This window comes from Acanthopagrus latus, chromosome 15, assembly GCF_904848185.1.
Source record: "Acanthopagrus latus isolate v.2019 chromosome 15, fAcaLat1.1, whole genome shotgun sequence".
NCBI classification, from domain to species: Eukaryota; Metazoa; Chordata; class Actinopteri; order Spariformes; family Sparidae; genus Acanthopagrus; species Acanthopagrus latus.
Window position 1 is genome coordinate 25,519,132 of NC_051053.1, and position 17,788 is coordinate 25,536,919.

The 17,788-nt window shown below is 42.3% G+C and overlaps 2 protein-coding genes across 3 annotated transcripts; both read left to right on the forward strand.

Annotated features, from left to right (window-relative positions):
- Window positions 1–942: 942 nt before the first annotated feature.
- Window positions 943–10,362, forward strand: napba (N-ethylmaleimide-sensitive factor attachment protein, beta a). 2 transcript variants are annotated; one of them, XM_037122606.1, is made up of 10 exons: window positions 943–1,228; window positions 4,658–4,737; window positions 5,267–5,383; window positions 6,841–6,887; window positions 6,979–7,056; window positions 7,170–7,225; window positions 7,917–8,001; window positions 8,133–8,237; window positions 8,750–8,818; window positions 9,320–10,362. In XM_037122606.1, exons 1-10 carry the CDS (start codon window positions 1,131–1,133, stop codon window positions 9,470–9,472), a joined length of 888 nt encoding a protein of 295 aa, XP_036978501.1. In that variant the 5' UTR covers window positions 943–1,130; the 3' UTR covers window positions 9,473–10,362. The 2 variants fall into 2 exon arrangements, with proteins under 2 accessions (XP_036978501.1, XP_036978502.1); XM_037122607.1 differs by lacking the exons at window positions 943–1,228; window positions 4,658–4,737; window positions 6,841–6,887 and having other exon boundaries at window positions 5,276–5,383.
- Window positions 10,363–11,617: 1,255 nt separating this feature from the next.
- On the forward strand, window positions 11,618–17,700 carry cdc5l (CDC5 cell division cycle 5-like (S. pombe)). Its single transcript, XM_037124893.1, has 19 exons — window positions 11,618–11,824; window positions 12,298–12,401; window positions 12,614–12,775; window positions 12,930–13,057; window positions 13,250–13,349; window positions 13,473–13,599; window positions 13,699–13,790; window positions 13,928–14,072; window positions 14,167–14,358; window positions 14,460–14,608; window positions 14,707–14,875; window positions 15,034–15,198; window positions 15,333–15,413; window positions 15,909–16,160; window positions 16,281–16,388; window positions 16,499–16,588; window positions 16,690–16,821; window positions 17,114–17,194; window positions 17,303–17,700. The coding sequence occupies exons 1-19, from the start codon at window positions 11,780–11,782 to the stop codon at window positions 17,414–17,416; spliced, it is 2,436 nt and encodes an 811-aa protein (XP_036980788.1). The 5' UTR covers window positions 11,618–11,779; the 3' UTR covers window positions 17,417–17,700.
- Window positions 17,701–17,788: the final 88 nt, after the last annotated feature.

Sequence of the window (17,788 nt, forward strand, 5' to 3'; positions counted from 1 at the left end):
AATATAGAATTTGACACCAAGTTAGATCATGTTAAATCATTTTGAAAAAGGTAATAATTTTTCAATAATCATTTACAATATAAATGCCACAACTTACCGGAGAAAATGCAAAGTTGTGTTATTTCTCAGGAGGGAGACAACAGCAGAATAACTGAACATGGTTTTGCAAAGAAAATAAAGTGTTAGATAAACAGTCAGTTATTGGACAAAAGTGTTTTGTGATGTACGGTAGCCCTGCGGGTCAAAACACAGCAGCATATCAGAAGACACAACAACATTTCACATGACACAGTATCTTAAATAACACAATATTTCCTGAAAAATAAAAATGTTGCAACATTTCAAGAAGTTGTGTTGTGGTTTATTAAATGTTGTTTTACATTTTCCGAAAATGTCGTGTTTTGTGAAAAGTTGTGTGTTAACGTATGTTGTGTTTTGACCCTTGGGAGCCTCCATACAAACACACATACATATAACATTTATCAGCATGTCAGAAAATGCAACATTTCACATTTCATGAAGTTTCGTTGTTGTTTATCAAATGTTGCGTTCCTTGAAGTGTCTTTGCAGTCGAAATGTTGTGTGCTGTTATATTTTGTTGTGTTTTTGACCCTTGGGAGCCTCCATACAACATAAATACATACATATAACAGTAATCAGCATTTTAGAAAACACAACATTTCAAATTTCATGAAGTTTTGTTGTGTTTGTTAAATATTCTGTTTCTTGGAGTGTATTTTTGCGTTTTCCAGAATGTTCTGAAATGTTGCTGTGTTTTGACCCTTGGCGGCCACCATACATACAACTGTAATCAATAATACTGCTGTGATAAACTGATTTTACAGCATCATAAAGAAAATAACTTCCACTTGTTGTCTGCAGCCTCTCTTCTCTCCACCAGGTGGCAGCACCGCTCCAAGAATGACCTTCCTCTCTCCCCGTAGAAGAAGCGCCGCAGCCTCCCCTCAGCATCAGCACCAGCAGAGACGTCTCCCTCCTCGCCTCCTCTCTCTCTCCTCCTCTCTCCTCTGCTCGGCTCTCCTCTCCTCTCCTCTCCGTCCACTGCGGAACATCGGGCCTCTCGTCCTCCGTCCTCATCGCTCCCAGCCCAGCGGCAGACCCGGCTCGCCATGGACAACTCCGGCAAAGAGAAGGAGGCCATGCAGCTGATGGCTGAAGCCGACAAGAAGGTCAAAGCGTCCGGATCCTTCCTCGGAGGGATGTTCGGGTAAAGGATGCTTCTGTTTACCTCGCTGACATTTTGCTGTGTGTGTGTGTGTGTGTGTCTGTGTGTGTGTGTGTGCGGGAGTGGGGATTCCTGCACGCAGGGCCCCGCACAGCCTGTCGACTGGTTTCTGCTCCCCGCATCATTAAAATACTCCTGTAATAATCGTGTGATGCGTTCATGCGGTGCAGAACAACGAGCTCAGACGCTTGTGTTCGTATTTTCCAGCCTGTTTCTTATAATCCGCTGTGTAACTCTCGCGGTGACATTGTGTCCTCATGTTTTCATCACAGCATCTTTGTGTCGTATCACTAAATATAATATATATATATATATATATATTTATATATTTATATCTGAGCTGTCATCGCAGATGCTGTGGCCTGCGTGTCGTGGCCTGTCACGCAAGAGAAATGTTAATGTGCTGCGGGAGAGAGAGGAGGAGGAGGAGGAGGAGGAGCGGGGAGGGACAGAGCGTGAGGCCGACGAGGGGTGCGGGGAGGCGGCGACGGTGTGCGGGGAACCAGTCGGTGATGCGGGGGCTGTTTTTTTTTTTTTGTTTTTTTTGTGAGAGAGATTTATGTGTAGGAGGGGCTGATGTTTACAAGTAAGATGGAAACTCTGGAATATAAGATAGATAGATAGATAGATAGATAGATAGATAGATAGATAGATAGATAGATCATTCAGCTGATTGATCAATTGACTGACTGCCCGAGGCTACTGATCGATGAGTGCTCATCCTGAGAGATGCATTAGGTAAAGGAGGGAGCTCCTGCTTCTACAGCACTACATCATCATGTGCAGCAGTGGAAACACCTGATATTTTACACACCTGTGTTGTGAATGTTGCATGTGGTGCATACGCCTGAAACCACTGATCATTTTCGTTATTGATCAATCTGCCGGTTATTCATTTTTTTAAGTCCATAAAATGCGAATGAGTCGTGAAAAAATGCTCATCACGGCCTCCCAGAGACCCAAAGTGACGCCTTCCAATCGCTTCTTCTGTTCAACCATCAGGGATGCACGATACAAATGAGACAGATAGATTAATGGCCTGCATAATGGAAAATTGATCCATTATCAGCAAATTAAGAAAGTATATCTGATAATACACAGCAAGGAGCAGCATCTACACACAGCTGTTTTGTGAGCCGCCTGTGTAGAGCCACGTAACGTAGACCTGAGGTCCACGCGCGTCATCGCTGGTGTGATAGATTATCGGCAAAGAAAAGCTGCAAAAAATGTACATTTGTTCCTTTAAAGATGACAGAAAACAATCTATCAGTTGTTTGTTTATTTGAATTTTATTTGGTAACAGTGACGAAGCAGTTTGACACAGTTCCAGATTGAACCTGATGAGCTGCACAGACAGTTTACCTCTATTGATCCTAAGTGATTTATTGTCGGCAGCTGGACTTTAAAGCAGGTGAAACATCTTCCAGAACCTAAAACAGGTCCAGCTGAGAGTGATCGCGACCCGGATGACTCAGAATCTTCACCGAATTATTGCTTTTTCATCTCGTGCCCCTCGTTGGCCGTTTACATGTGTGATTAAAACTCCAGCTTTCGGTCATGAGTATCATAAAACCAAAGCGCACAACAGACGCACTGCGCTACATCAACACACTGTGAACAACAAAACCAGCTCCAACCCACAAAAATATATAAACAAAAATATATGAATGTTTCCAGCACATCAGCACACAAATATCCTACATCAGTGTACAATTAGACGTCTACAGCTGGTTTGCAGCAGTTAACCTTTGTTGACATTCGTTCTTTAAAAATGACTGAAGTGATTAATCGGAGTAGTTTTAGCATTTTACTTCCTCTGATCGACTCATCGTTGCAGCTCTGATGTGGAGAAATTAAAATAAAATCAATTCTGTTGGAGACTTTCTCATAAATCAGCAGGTCTGTTGTATAAGATTCAAGGATTAACTGATCAATATCTCGATTTATAAAAAGTTAATAAGCAAACGCTTTTAAATCTGTTTCTTTTCTTTGTGTTGTGTCGATACAAAGTGAATAATGTTGGTTTTTGGTTTGTTGCTGGGACCAAACGAGACATTTGAGGGCGTCTAATTGAGGCTTCAGACTCAAAATGTAAAACTATTTTCTGACATTTTTTGAATACCAAACAATTTATCATGAAATCAGTGAAGAAGATTTTTGTTACTCAGTTTATTCATCCACTACATTTTAGAAAATAACACAAATGACTCCAATCTTATAGACCAAGGCTGATTGTAAATATCAAACAAAACATGACATAAAGAGAGAGATAGAAAGACGATGAGATTAGAATTTTTAATTTACTTGATACAAAAGCAGTAAATGCAGATATACTGTCGCTCTAAACACCTTTACTGTCATCAGGGAGGCAGTCAGATAGTTTACAGCTTCACTGAGTCTGGAAAAAAATAACAATATTTATAATAATACAGTTCTAAAATGTTTCAATCTAGTTGCTGCATTAGGGGTGAAATCCACCTTTAAAATATCTGCGTCCACATTGTACATTTTCCTGATATGAATTCAATGTTATTGATGAATAACATGATGATAAATTCTGTAATCAGGCCCGAGAAGTGAAATGGGTCACATCTGTTCTCCCCTCATGGTACCAGCAGCATGTTTTTTTAATGAGCCTGAGCTGTGAGTTAACTCAGCCGGGGTCACTTCAGCAGCGGTTCTGTGTTGAGTTCATTTCTGATGAAGCTTTAAGCGTTTTTTTTAATTTTATTTGTAGGAATCAAAACATTTTATGTCACACATGATTCTGTTTGCTGCGATTCCTGGTGCAGAAACACACATGTAGAAATCAAATATCGACATTGTTGTTTCAGGTTTTCTTTGCAGCAGTTTGATTATTGAAAGTAAGAACAAGATGATTTTAACCACAACTTTAAATGCACAAACAGCTAGTCATTAAAGTCATAAAACTCTATTAAAGCAAATAAAAAAAATGCACGTTTCTGTTGTGCGACACACACAGAGCTCCGTCACATGCAGAGTGATGTAAACACTGTGTGAACTAGTTCATGCTGCAGTCACATGGCCACAGATACAGGCTGGATACGAATCAAACATGGTTAAAGTATAACAAAAACTGAGGTGCATGTGAGATTAGATTTTAGAGAGTTTCACCTGCAGGCTGAACGTGTCCTGAGCTGCCCTCCACCACGATGTCCTTCAGCTGGGCTGCACTGCATGCTGGGTCACGATACGCAGAGTGACCGTTTGCAAATTGAAGATGAACGCTCCGTAAAATTTAGCTCATAAATGCAGCACAACGTCATGAGCTCAGAAAAAAAAGAAAGGAAATGATTAATGTTGTTTGTCTTCTGTGTGTGTGTGTGTGTGTGTGTGTGTGTGTGTGTGTGTGTGTGTGTGTGTGTGTGTGTGTGTGTGTGTGTGTTACAGAGGAAACCATAAGGTGGAGGATGCCTGTGAAATGTACGCCAGAGCAGCCAACATGTTTAAGATGGCAAAGAACTGGAGCGGTACGTCAACACACACACACACACACACACATCATAAAGAGATAAAACCATAAATCAGAGCACGAATAAACAAACTCCCACACACACACACCAACACACACACACACACCAACACACACACACACACACACACATTGAATTGAATGTTTTAACATGATGTAAATGATTCACCGGCCTGCAGAGCAGTGAGAGCTTGAACGTATGTACAAACACGGGACACAGATATGAAAATTCAGGACAGGATGGACAAACAAGTGAGACAAACATGGCTGCAGATCACAGCGTGCGCTCTCCAGGATCCAATAATAGATCCTGCTGAGCAGAATTTAGCGGCTCAGATCCGTTTGATGGTTCTGCCGCCTGATGTGTGTCAACAGCCTGAATCATGAACACAGTGTGCAAGTTTTTTTAAAAAAAGAAGAGTGCCTTCTCGTATTTTAGTGCATTCATGTAAACTGTGACTGTGCTTGTGTGTGTGTGTGTGTGTGTGTGTGTGTGTGTGTGTGTGTGTGTGTGTGTGTGTGTCTAGCCGCGGGGAATGCGTTCTGTCAGGCGGCCCGGCTCCACATGCAGCTGCAGAACAAACTGGACTCCGCCACCAGCTTCGTCGACGCCGGCAACGCCTACAAGAAGGCCGACCCACAGGGTGAGTGCACGTGTGTGTCTAACAAACACACAAACACAGACACACACAGTTAATTTAGTATTCCAGTATGTGTGCGGCTCGGTTCTGTCGCAGCTCCTCCAACAAACTAAAATTACATTTTTGAACAGGAGATGTCGTCTACATGTGCTTTAACCACCTTGTTATGTCAGATAAAAAGCGTCAGGCGTCACCTTTATTGCTAAAAAGTATATAAACAAGTGGAAACACGGATAATTTGTCTTAATATAGTTTGAGTTTTGACATAATTTACCTCATCAGACTCAGTTAGGTTGCTGCTGACAAGCAGGAGATAAATTCACAGATCAGCTGGGAGTTGAAATGATAAGTGAATGAGTTGTTTAAGGAATTTATCTGTTTGTCTTTCAATTAAATCATCGATTAAACTGATATCAGTCATTGGTTTTGGGATAAATTCACTTAAATCACCTTTAGCTTGTCACTGTCGTGTCTCCTAATCAATAGTTTTGCCCAAATTTGCCCCACTGTCCTCCGTTTCTTCATCTTTTTAATTTTATTTTTGATTAGCACTAGAATAGGTTTACCTGCTTTGGTTTTCTCATTCTGTCTGAAAACGCTCTGTTTTAGCTCCTGTCTCTTTAAGGCCCCGCCTCCTGAATACTCAGTCTGCTCTGATTGGTCAGCTGACACACGCCTGAGCTGGCAACGCTAACAGCAATCAGCTAAATCAATTTTTTACGTGCCAAAGTAACCGCTAGGCAGCAACTGAGGCCAGTGTGTGACTTTGTGACGAAGTGTGATGTCACAAAGTCACTGAATTTAAGGCGTGACTGCTGATGAGGCGTTCAGGAGCAGTGTTTTCTGTGGGAGAGAGGAGCTTCAGTTGGCGCGGACTTCGATCTTTTTAACTTTCAAGATCTTTTACATGCACATGAGCCGATCCAACTCACAGAGGGAGAGGAAAAGCAACACAAAATCTAAAAGGTCAGATGTTAAATAACTTTTACAATCAAACCCACAATGAATTGGACCTGGAAATATTCCTCTTTCCATGTTTCCATAGTTATCATTCATAACAGGTTACTTATACACTCCTGTATTACTACTTTACTTCGTGTTCAGCTGCCTCTTTTTCTTCATAATCGTGGCCCTTGGCAGACCACATGATGAAAAGGAAAGCCTCTGTATCACTCCTCTCCACAGAACAGAGTCCGGACCCTCAGGTAGTATTGTTGGAAGATTAAAATGGGTCCCCGGTTTGTGCGAGGAAATTGATATCTGGGTTATGCTTGCAACAGCTCTCCTGCCTCCCTGTGATGAGCTTAATAAAATACTATGGGTTAGCAGGTTAGCAGTCACAGGGGGGGAGAGGAAGCTGAGAGGGTTTTTAATTTGACTGAACAGACTCAGAGGGCTGCAGCAGCCACTTCCTCGTGTTCGTAACATCTCAGCTTACGTTCTTCTCCGTCTGCTTCCAGAGGCCATCAACTGTTTAAATCAGGCCATCGACATCTACACTGACATGGTGAGCGCCGCCTCGAACGTTCATCTGCTCTGTGACGATCATTCATGTCTCTGAGTAACACTCTGTGTGTGTGTGTGTGTGTTGGTTACAGGGTCGGTTTACCATCGCAGCCAAACATCACATCACTATAGCAGAGATTTATGAGTCTGAGCTGGTTGACATTGAGAAGGTACGTACGTGAGGGAGAACAGTATTAATTGTAAATGAAATCAAACTTTTTGTAATATAATTCATGATTTCATGTGCTGACTTTTTAAATGTTTTGTCATGTTTTATTTTCAGGCCATCGCCCACTATGAGCAGGCAGCAGACTACTACAAGGGAGAAGAATCTAACAGGTACGTGTGCACTTTAATAAAGAAGTAACCACAATTTATATTTAAATAAATGTGAAGATATTTTGTTCAAATATATCTCTGGTAAAAGTAAGAGTCATCCATACACATAAGACTTGAGTAAAAGTGCAAAATACACACATACGTAAATATGTTCAACATGATTTGTCAATCTTTAGTTGTTTAGGTCAAGTTTCAAGAGAACATGTCAAACAGTTTCTGCTTTTTTGTCATTCATTAGTCATTTTAACATTGTTTGGTGTTGGACAGTAAAAAAAAATCCATCTGCTGTTTCCTGACACTTTTTTAACTAAAAATCAAGAAAAACATTTGAAAATTGGTTGATAACGACAACATAATCTCTAGTTGTAGCCCTGAACCTGGACAATATGTTATCATGCATGTATATAAATATATATTGCATATTTTCTCTGTGTCTCTGACTTGTGCTCAGCTGTTCTGCACCATAATTAGATGCTGACGGTGCACTAAGACAAGATGAAGCGCTCACTGCCGCTCCTGTAGATTTATGTCTGGTGGCCTTTACAGTCGCGTCACACGTCGTCCATCATCTACATCACACTTGTGTTTGAAAGCTCAGCCCGGTGAATGTTCCTCTTATTGCTTTCAGGCGGTGAACATAATGGTGGAGACAGTAATAATACACTTATACTCGTGTGTGTTTGTGTTTCAGCTCAGCCAACAAATGTCTGCTGAAGGTCGGACACTACAGCGCTCAGCTGGAGCAGTACCAGAAAGCTATCGAAATCTACGAACAGGTAACAGACGAGTAACACACCTGCACACGGCGAGGCAAGATGAAGACAGTGTCCCTTTAATAGATATAACAGTTTGTAAATGTTAACAGTCAGGAAGTGTGTGTGTTTATCTGCACGTGTGTGTGTTCCAGGTTGCTATGAGCACCATGGACAATCCTCTGTTGAAGTACAACGCCAAAGAGTATTTCTTCAAGGCTTCGCTGTGTCACTTCATAGTGGACGAACTGAACGCCAAGGTGACTCACTCAGCCAGTCAGATAATTAGTTACGGATGTGAATGCACGCGTGATATTTCAGAGGGAGATTTTAAACTTTGCATGCAGCAGTTCGGGTCATCAGGGGTTCTTGTGCTTTGCTACAAGTTTTTGTACATTGGTTAGACGACCGTGACGGTTCAGAGAGCTGATGTGAGCGACATGATTCCTTAAAGTGATCATAATAATAAAAACAGTGGTATTACAATATGTTTATGTACTAGAACTTAATTCATACTCATAGTTCACAGGGTGTTTTAATGAAAATTAAAAACAGAGGATGTTACAACCGGTCCTCAAGAAGAAGAAGCGTGTGAGCTTAATTCCAAATTCAGTACTTTTGAATTTATAAATAAACCACATGGACGTTCACATCCCATCAGTCACATCACTGACCTGTGAATGTGACGCTTACTGATATTATTATTAATATTTTTGGTGATGACCTCGTTTGTAAATGTAACTAACATGAATGTATTTGTGTGTGTTTCAAGTTGGCCATAGAGAAATATGAGGAGATGTTTCCAGCCTTCTCAGACTCCAGAGAGCTCAAACTGTTAAAGGTAATTTATTTTTTATATGTAACTCTTAAAACTAAACATGCTCACCTCAAGCTAACACTTCGATATATCGAATATATAAAGATATTTTTATTAAATGACCTTCAGAGTGAGCAGACACATTGTTTGCCGCTGTTATCTGTTTGAATTTTCAGTTTATATTAAAAAAAAATGTTCCGTATTTGTTACTCTTCACGTGAATTATCCTTTTCTGCTATTCTTCAGAGGTGTTGCACTTTCAACCCCACAACATTCATTTGATAACTTAAGTTACTTGTTCCTTTGTGGATTTAGATCAATAATGCGCAATATGATCATGTATCATCATAGATTCCCTGGAGGTAAATTCACCAGCTGCCTCTTTTTTTCTTGATGACGCTGCCACACATGGTGACAGGAGACGCTTCTGTAGCACCTCACAGTGGGAGTCGGGAGACCCTGAGGCCGTATCGATTAAAGATTAAAAATAGGTCCATAAGTCACATGTTTTTTTCGTTGCCACAGAAACTCCTAGAAGCCCACGAGGAGCAGAACAGCGAGGCGTTCACGGAGGCCGTCAAGGAGTTCGACTCGGTGTCTCGCCTGGACCAGTGGCTGACCACGATGCTGCTGCGCATCAAAAAGACCATCCAGGGAGACGCCGGGGACCTGAAATAGAGAACAAGTACAGAAGGGGGAGACAGGGAGGGAGACAAGGGGAGCGGGAAGTGAAAGAAGAAAGGGAAAGATGGAGGCAGAAATCAGAAAACGGGGCTAAAAGTGAGGGAGGGCGGGACTGAGGGAGTTTACAGTTGTACATATCAGTCTGCATGTGACCCCCCAACTAGCTAAGCATCACCTTTAAACGACCCCCCGTCCCTCTGTTCCTGCAGTATTGCTCTCGTAACACTGGACTGACTTGTACTTAAAGAGAAAGAATGGAAATAAAAAGTGTGTGTGTGTGTGTGTGTGTGTGTGAGAGAGAGTGTGTGAGAGTGTGTGTGTCCACTGCATTAAGGTAAATCATAATTTGACGGGAAAAGTGTGCAGCGCATATCAGATTTAAGGATATATATGTTAATGAAAAGGGAATACTAATGTTATTTATGAGATTATGAATATTTATTGTCAATACTGAGAATATTATTTATTGTTTATTATGATGCTCAGTGTTACGACTTGTCTTAATATTTTAGGTATTAGCCCCTCTACTCTCCTCTTTTATTCTCCTTCACTTCCTCCCCTCGTCTGTCCGCCCTCCTCGTCTCTCTCTCTCTTTCTCCCCCCCTCGTCCTCTCCTCACCCCCTCCGAGTCAGTAATAATCGCCCATCGTGATTGGTTGGTTGTTCGTTGGTCGGTGCAGTCAGCCACCCAGCGCTCACTCCCGCCTCTGCCTCGTTTGTGCATGTCTTGTGTCATGTTGATGTAAGTGTTCTCCGTGTCGTGCTAACGTGTGAACAACATACATGTAGCCTGGTATCATTTGTGTGAAATCAGTAAATATGTACCTCAGATACCGAGTTGAAATAAAAACATCATCGCTCCAGATATCTGGCTGCTTCCTGGAGTATTATTGGTGCATTTATTACTTTGTTTAATGCAACAATGAGCAGGCTGTGATGATGATGACAGAGAGTTTGGGGGCACTAGACACGAGGGATGATGGTGAACTGATCGATTAATTGTGGTTCTTGTTCCAAATTACAAATACTTGCTTATCAAATATATAAAAATACGAGAAAATATGAGAAAATCTATTTTAAATGAAAAATGAAAATATAAGCATTTCTATCTTAAAAAATATAAAAGATATTGTATACAAACTGATATTTATACATTTTAGTCACTTAGTAGCCCTTCTATGTGTTAAAGATGCTCTGCAATTAAAATTAATGCATTATTGGTGTTACTTGGTGTTTAATTGAGCTGTTCTTTAACTGCTGATGTTGCCTGCTCTGGTTTTGTATCAGGGAAAGATCAAGTCAGTGATTAAAACAGTTTTCTAATTGAAAAAATGTCTAAAGTATTAAGGAATTTGATTAAAGTTTGCATTCCTTCCAGAAACTGTGATCACTAACATGTGATTGCTTTTGTGTGGAGGGCATGTAAGTGCAATTCCCCATCTTTGGTATAAATATTCAATATAAACTGCCTTTTTTAGGCTGCGTAGTTGTGAGAAAATGTAATGGCAAGTGCATGTATCGCCTACAACCACAAGAGGGAGCTATTTCATATAATTAACAAGGTTGAATAACAGTACCAGAGATGCACTGATGCACATTATTGAAAATTACAGTGGTCAAATTGCATTAACAGTAATTAAGCCCTATCATTTCCTGTACATCAGCAACCACGTGAGCCAGGAATAGAAATGCTACTGTAGGTTTGCGACAGTTAAATAACTGGGAAGTACATTATGTGCCAGGTTGTAAAAGTTTATCCCACAACATGTCATTATTATCACACGACAGCTGATTTTATTTGTTCCTTAAAATTTGTATCAACGCCAAAAACATTAAATCATTCAAAAAGCTTGAAAACACTGAATAACATTTAATTTTCAAAGGTGTTGCGTCGAAATATGTTCCCCCATTCAAATAATACCCCCCAGAAACGTTTCCTCTGTATGTGGTGTAGTTAAAGAGTACGTGGGTTTAGATCATGTTGGGTTTCGTGTAAACATCACAAAAAAAACGATTAATTTGATACAGGGATCAATATTTGTTCGACGATATAGCTCGCAGAGACACCAATCGTCTGGGGAACAGATTTTCTCACAACACTTGTAGGATAATACCCACAATACATTTCGGCGGACGGACCTGTTGTATTCTGCGACACCAGTTTCCGGTGTGGTGCACGTTCGTGCCTCCCTCGCATTTCTCTCTGTGTTGGATTTTGTTGGAGTGTAAATATCTTCACAACTGGTTGAGACTCGGTCACAACATTTTTACTGAAGGAGGAGAGAACAACAAACCGCAAAGATGCCGCGAATTATGATTAAAGGAGGCGTCTGGCGCAACACCGAGGTACGTGTTTACATGGCTAGCTGCGTTAGCATGTTGCTAACCACTGTTAGGCGACCAGAGAGTCCGAGTTAGCATGAAGCTAGCTGCTCACTTAACGGGAATTAGCCCGCTTAACAAGTTTGATTTTGTTATTTTGCTGCCAGTAATGTCGAGAGAGTAAAGTTACTGATTGTGTGAAGTTGTGTAAATATACACATAGGTTGTAAGTAAATGTGGCTACGTTATTAGCATGTATGTTCTGCACAGATTTTGCAAATGTTAGCAAGTGAGCTAACGATAAGTTAGACTAGTTAGAGTGACAGCAGTGGGTCTGTCTGTGTTTACAGTGAAACACATCTGCTGTTGATCATTAGTGTCTTTGGATATTACGTCTGATTAAACGATGTGATCAGATCAAAGCTGTGGTAATGTAATATTAATGAGTCTGTTTTGTGTTTCCGTCTGTGTCTTTTGTAATCTGCCAAATTATCCAGGATGAGATCCTCAAGGCAGCGGTGATGAAATATGGGAAAAACCAGTGGTCTCGTATCGCCTCCCTGCTTCACCGAAAGTCTGCCAAACAGTGTAAAGCCAGATGGTGAGTGTTTATACAACGATATGTGATGACTGTAACAGTAACACTACTGTAAAGACTGGTATAAGTTGTCTGTAATAACAGTCCTGTGCTTCGGGACACCTTTATTAAAGTCCCAGAGGATGAAGACTTTGGAACTGGCTGTGCTTGTTGTGTATCCTCTCTCTGTATCTATTTTCTCCCGATTAACTGTGGTCTGTTGTGTCTGTGGTCAGGTATGAGTGGTTGGACCCCAGCATTAAGAAAACAGAATGGTCCAGAGAGGAGGAGGAGAAGCTGCTTCATCTGGCCAAGCTGATGCCCACTCAGTGGAGGACCATCGCTCCTATTATTGGACGCACGGCTGCCCAGTGTCTGGAGCACTACGAATACCTGCTGTACGATTTTACATGAGTTAAATCACATTCATACACAACATGTGCTCGAATAGTTTTACTCTACTGAAAATTCAGATCAGACCTTTTGACAGTTAAGTGTATTAATGTTTTTTGTTCACAATTAATGTGTATTGATATCTGCATGTGTTTTTAGAGACAAGGCAGCGCAAAGAGACAATGAGGAAGAAGTGGGAGACGACCCCAGGAAGTTAAAACCAGGAGAGATCGACCCTAATCCTGAAACTAAGCCAGCCAGACCCGACCCTGTCGACATGGACGAAGGTACATCGACACACTTACAAAACTTTTGTTTGAACTTTATCCATCCCAAGGGAGAGAACACACTCTGGTCCTTGAAAAATCCACAGTTCTGTAATCTCTTTCATGCTTGTGGCTTTAGGATTTAAACTGAAAAGCATCATGCTTGTCCTCACAAAATAAATTAACTCTGTCCGTCTGTCTCACCATCTGTAGACGAGTTGGAGATGCTGTCAGAGGCCAGAGCTCGACTGGCCAACACTCAGGGCAAGAAAGCCAAGAGGAAGGCCAGAGAGAAACAGCTGGAGGAAGCCAGGTTAGATACACACTTAACTTTTTTTCCCAGAAATTGTATAGTCATTTGTCATGGCTGATGTTCTTAGTTTTAACTTCTTGGGATGTGGAAGCCTAATCGAGCATCCTTCCTTTTGTGCTGCAGGCGGTTGGCGGCTCTGCAGAAGCGCAGAGAGCTGAGAGCAGCTGGAATCGATGTTCAGAAGAAGAGAAAGAAGAAGAGAGGAGTCGACTACAACGCTGAAATTCCCTTTGAAAAGAAACCGGCATCGGTAAACACTGTCGCCTGTTTTCATCTAACAAGATGTACAAATCAATGACAACATCTGGCCTCAGTAATTTAATAATTGTTAAATTGTGTTTACTTGAAGGGTTTCTATGACACCAGCATGGAGCAGTACGTCCCTCTGGAGCCAAACTTCAAACGACTCAGACAGCAGCACTTGGACGGAGAACTACGCAGGTCAGTGATGTTAAACACAGATGGCTTCTACTGTTACAACAGTAGAGTAAATACACAAGAAAGATGTTACGGTTAAATAAACATAACCAATGGCCCGATTATCTTTATCCATGAATCTTGTTTTTGTTTGCACGTAGTGAGCAAGAAGAGAGGGAGAGGAAGAAAGACAAACAGAAGATCAAGAAGAAGAAAGAGAGCGACCTCCCTTCTGCCATCCTGCAGACCAGCGGAGTCGCCGAGTTCACCAAGAAACGTTCCAAACTAGTTTTACCTGCACCACAGGTAACCATGACACGCCAACACCTGTAACATATTTAACAAACCCTCTTTTACCAGATCATGTTTTTATTAATATTTGATTTAACGTCTGTCGTAGATCAGTGATGCTGAGCTGGAGGAAGTCGTCAAACTGGGCGTCGCCAGCGAGGTCGCCCGCCAAGCAGCGGAGGAGAGCGAAAGTGGAAACTCGGCCTCTTCGGCCCTCCTGTCAGAATATAGCGTCACCAACACCATGGCAACGGGGCTCCGGACCCCACGTACCCCAGCTGTTCAGGACAGGATACTGCAGGTGAGAGTCACACTGTAGTCGGCACTCTACATACAAATCTGTGACGTGTAAGAAACTTTCTGGAAACTTTATTTACTACCTGTGTCTGTCTGGATTTCCAGGAAGCTCAGAACCTGATGGCTCTGACTAACATCGACACGCCTCTGAAGGGAGGCCTCAACACTCCGCTGCACGAGAGCGACTTCAGTGGAGTGACTCCTCAGCGGCAGCAGATACAAACACCCAACACTGTTCTCAGCACACCGTTCAGGTAACAGTGCTGTCACATGTATTCATACCTGAGACTGTGGACTTATAAGACAACCCAGCTGGTACTATAGATGTTAACATTCATGTCATCTGTAACAGAACACCTGGACAAAATCAGAGCCAGGATGGAATGACTCCTCAGTCCGGAGGGATGACCCCCCGCGGGGCCGTGACCCCTGGCGTGACCCCCGGCCGCACGCCGCTGAGAGACAAACTGAATATTAACAGCGAGGAGCAGCTGGCTGACCCTGCGTTCGCCAAACACATGGTGAATATACATCTCCCATAAACTTTTCTGTTTTCTGGTGCCACACAGCATGTTGTATTTTTGCAGATTTTACCAGAACAGGTTAAATAAAATATCAACTAAATTGGGACTAATGAGGTTAACAGTATTAACTGCTGTCTCTCTCTCCTCACACACAGCAAAGAGAAAGCCTGCAGCAGCTGAGGCAGGGCCTGCTGTCACTTCCTGTTCCCAAGAACGACTTTGAGATCGTTCTTCCTGAAAACGCTGAGAAAGAGCTCGAAGAAACGGAGACGGAGACGGGATTCACAGAGGACGCAGCAGACGTAGAGGCACGCAAACAGGTTAGACGGATAACAGGATTTACCTGAGTGCATGAACTCATTTAAAGTGACCTGGGCCAACTGTGACTTGTAACATTGTATGTGTATGCCTGTTATTTAAATAAAGTGTGTGTGTTTGTGTGTGTGTGTGTCAGGCTATACGAGACGCAGAGCGAGAGAAGGAGCTGAAGCTGCGACACACTTCAGTTCAGAGGGATCTCCCCCGACCCACAGAGGTAACAAAGCGTCTGATGAAGCTGTTTTGTTGACACCACTGACCTTTCAACAAAAGTACAACCACACAGTGTCTGTATATCAGTGTACTCATCAATACGTGAATTTTGTGTGTTTGTGGGACTGTTATAAATACTATTTTGGGGCTTTGAAGCTTCAGTGAGCATTTCCCTGTGAGTATTTGAAGCTTTGAGGTGTCCTTTTTTCTTTGCTTTTACTGTATTGAGTCTAATGAAAGATGGGGGAAGACATCAGCTGCTCTCAAACTCAAAAGACTTACTCGTCTTCGGTTATGTGTAGGCAGATTCGAGGTTGAGCTATCACATTCTGGTTCTCATAGGTCCTCATTTGCACGCGTGTAGCAGAAAAGAAATACAGTTCTGTGTTCTAATATCACTTGAATGCACCTGGTTTTTATGTACTTAGAGACCAACTAGTGAGTTCTTTTATTTGTATTAGCATGATGTTAACGTGCTTGTCACTGTTCGTCTCTGCAGGTCAACGAGTCTGTCCTCCGTCCCTCCTCCATGGAGCCGCTGTCGGACCTCCAGCTGGCCGAGGAGCTGATCAAACAGGAAATGATCACCATGCTGCACTACGACTGCCTGCACCACCCGTCGGCCAACGCGGCCAGTGCGCTGCAGCGCGGCAAAGGCAGAGGCCCCGCCTCTACATCAAACAACGCTTCACATATAGCTTACCTGGAATCACACTCTTACAAGCCAGTCAGCACAGAGGAGATGGAGCAGGTAACACACACACATCAACAACGTGGCTGTTTTCACTTTATTTAAAAATTGTTACATGTGTAGATACACTGTTTATTGGAGGCGGTTCTTATTAATGATGATGGTGTGTTTATTAAACAGGCAAAGGGAGTACTGGCAGCAGAAATGGAGGTGGTGAAGGGAGGAATGGGTCACGGTGATCTCAGCATGGAGGCCTACAGCCAGGTGTGGGAGGAGTGCTATGGCCAGGTAATAAAGCGTCAAAGAGAATTCAATGACCGTCGTCCTCACATGAACTGTTTCTTCAACAGCAGATAATTAATCTGGTCTTAATCTGGTCTGCTCCTTTTTTTCTGCAGGTTTTATATCTTCCTGCTCAGAACAGGTACACCAGAGCTAACCTGGCATCAAAGAAAGACCGTATCGAAAGCCTGGAGAAAAAACTGGATGTAAGAAAGACAACACAGACACACACAGAAAACTAACAGAACCTCACTCAAGTTATTAATTTATCCACTTCATGTACACACTGACGTCTGTCTCCCTCCAGGTGAACCGTGGTCACATGACAGCAGAGGCCCGCAAAGCAGCTAAACTGGAGAAGAAGCTCAAAATCCTGCTGGGAGGGTTTCAGTCCAGAGCGCTGGGGCTCCTGAAGCAGCACAGTGAACTCTGGGAACAGGTACTGAACATCTGGCAGGAGTCTGACTGCAACATTAAAAACATCACTTCCTGTTTTATTCTTCCCTTTTAGTGTAGCAGAGTGCATAAACACATTTAATCAGATGGCATCTGTGGCAGGTTTTTCCCTCCTCCACAGATAGAAGATTTAAAACACATTTTGACCTAGAACTGAGTGAACTTGATGAACTACCTACTTAGCAGTCTCCATGCAGACTGGTGATTTTCTAGTAAATTAGTCTATTTTATTTATTTATTTTTAGTAATATTCTCGTACTTGTGGTGTCCACCAGGTGGAGCAGTCGGCTACAGAGTTGCAGACCTTCGATCAGCTCAAGAAACAAGAGGATACAGCCATTCCCAGGAGACAAGAGGTAAATGCATTTATGACACGCGTATGATGATTTCTAACGTCCTCAGCATCTGTGATCACACTCTTGTTGACATAAACACTCACAGTTAGTCAATCTATGTGTCTTTAGGCCCTGAGGGAGGACGTGGAGAGGCAGATGGAGAGAGAGAGAGAACTGCAGCAGAGATACGGAGAGCTGCTGATGGAGAGAGAGGCGCTGATCAACAGCGCTCAGAAATACTGAGCAACACGCAAATCACACATTCATGCTACATTCAAATCCTCCTCATGGAGACGTTGAAATCAAGCTAACAGCTGCTGCGAGGAACACAAACCAGTTTATCGCCCCTCCTTCGATCTGTCGCATTGAATCTTTGTCATTTTTCATGTTCGCAGCAATTCCAGAGTCAAGCCCCGCCTCCGTGTGCACACGTTGCTATGATGTCATAAGCTGAGTTTTGAGCTTCCTCAGTAGTCCCTTGTGTTTCTGTATTAGTGACCAATAAAGTTTCTTTTCAACAATGACAATGTTGTATGTGTGTGTTTGTTTGGACGACAGTCAAATTCAATTTTTATCAGATAACCTGGAATATTTTAATAATATATCAGGATGGAA

Bases quoted from the DNA above. Each gene is read 5' to 3' on its own strand.
- napba (XM_037122606.1), top strand. From the start codon at position 1,131: ATGGACAACTCCGGCAAAGAGAAGGAGGCCATGCAGCTGATGGCTGAA. The intron at 7,057-7,169 runs GTACGTACGTGA...TTTTATTTTCAG, and splicing joins AGCTGGTTGACATTGAGAAG to GCCATCGCCCACTATGAGCA. The intron at 7,226-7,916 runs GTACGTGTGCAC...TTTGTGTTTCAG, and splicing joins AAGGGAGAAGAATCTAACAG to CTCAGCCAACAAATGTCTGC.
- cdc5l (XM_037124893.1), top strand. From the start codon at position 11,780: ATGCCGCGAATTATGATTAAAGGAGGCGTCTGGCGCAACACCGAG. The intron at 13,058-13,249 runs GTACATCGACAC...CACCATCTGTAG, and splicing joins CCCTGTCGACATGGACGAAG to ACGAGTTGGAGATGCTGTCA. The intron at 14,609-14,706 runs GTAACAGTGCTG...CATCTGTAACAG, and splicing joins GTTCTCAGCACACCGTTCAG to AACACCTGGACAAAATCAGA.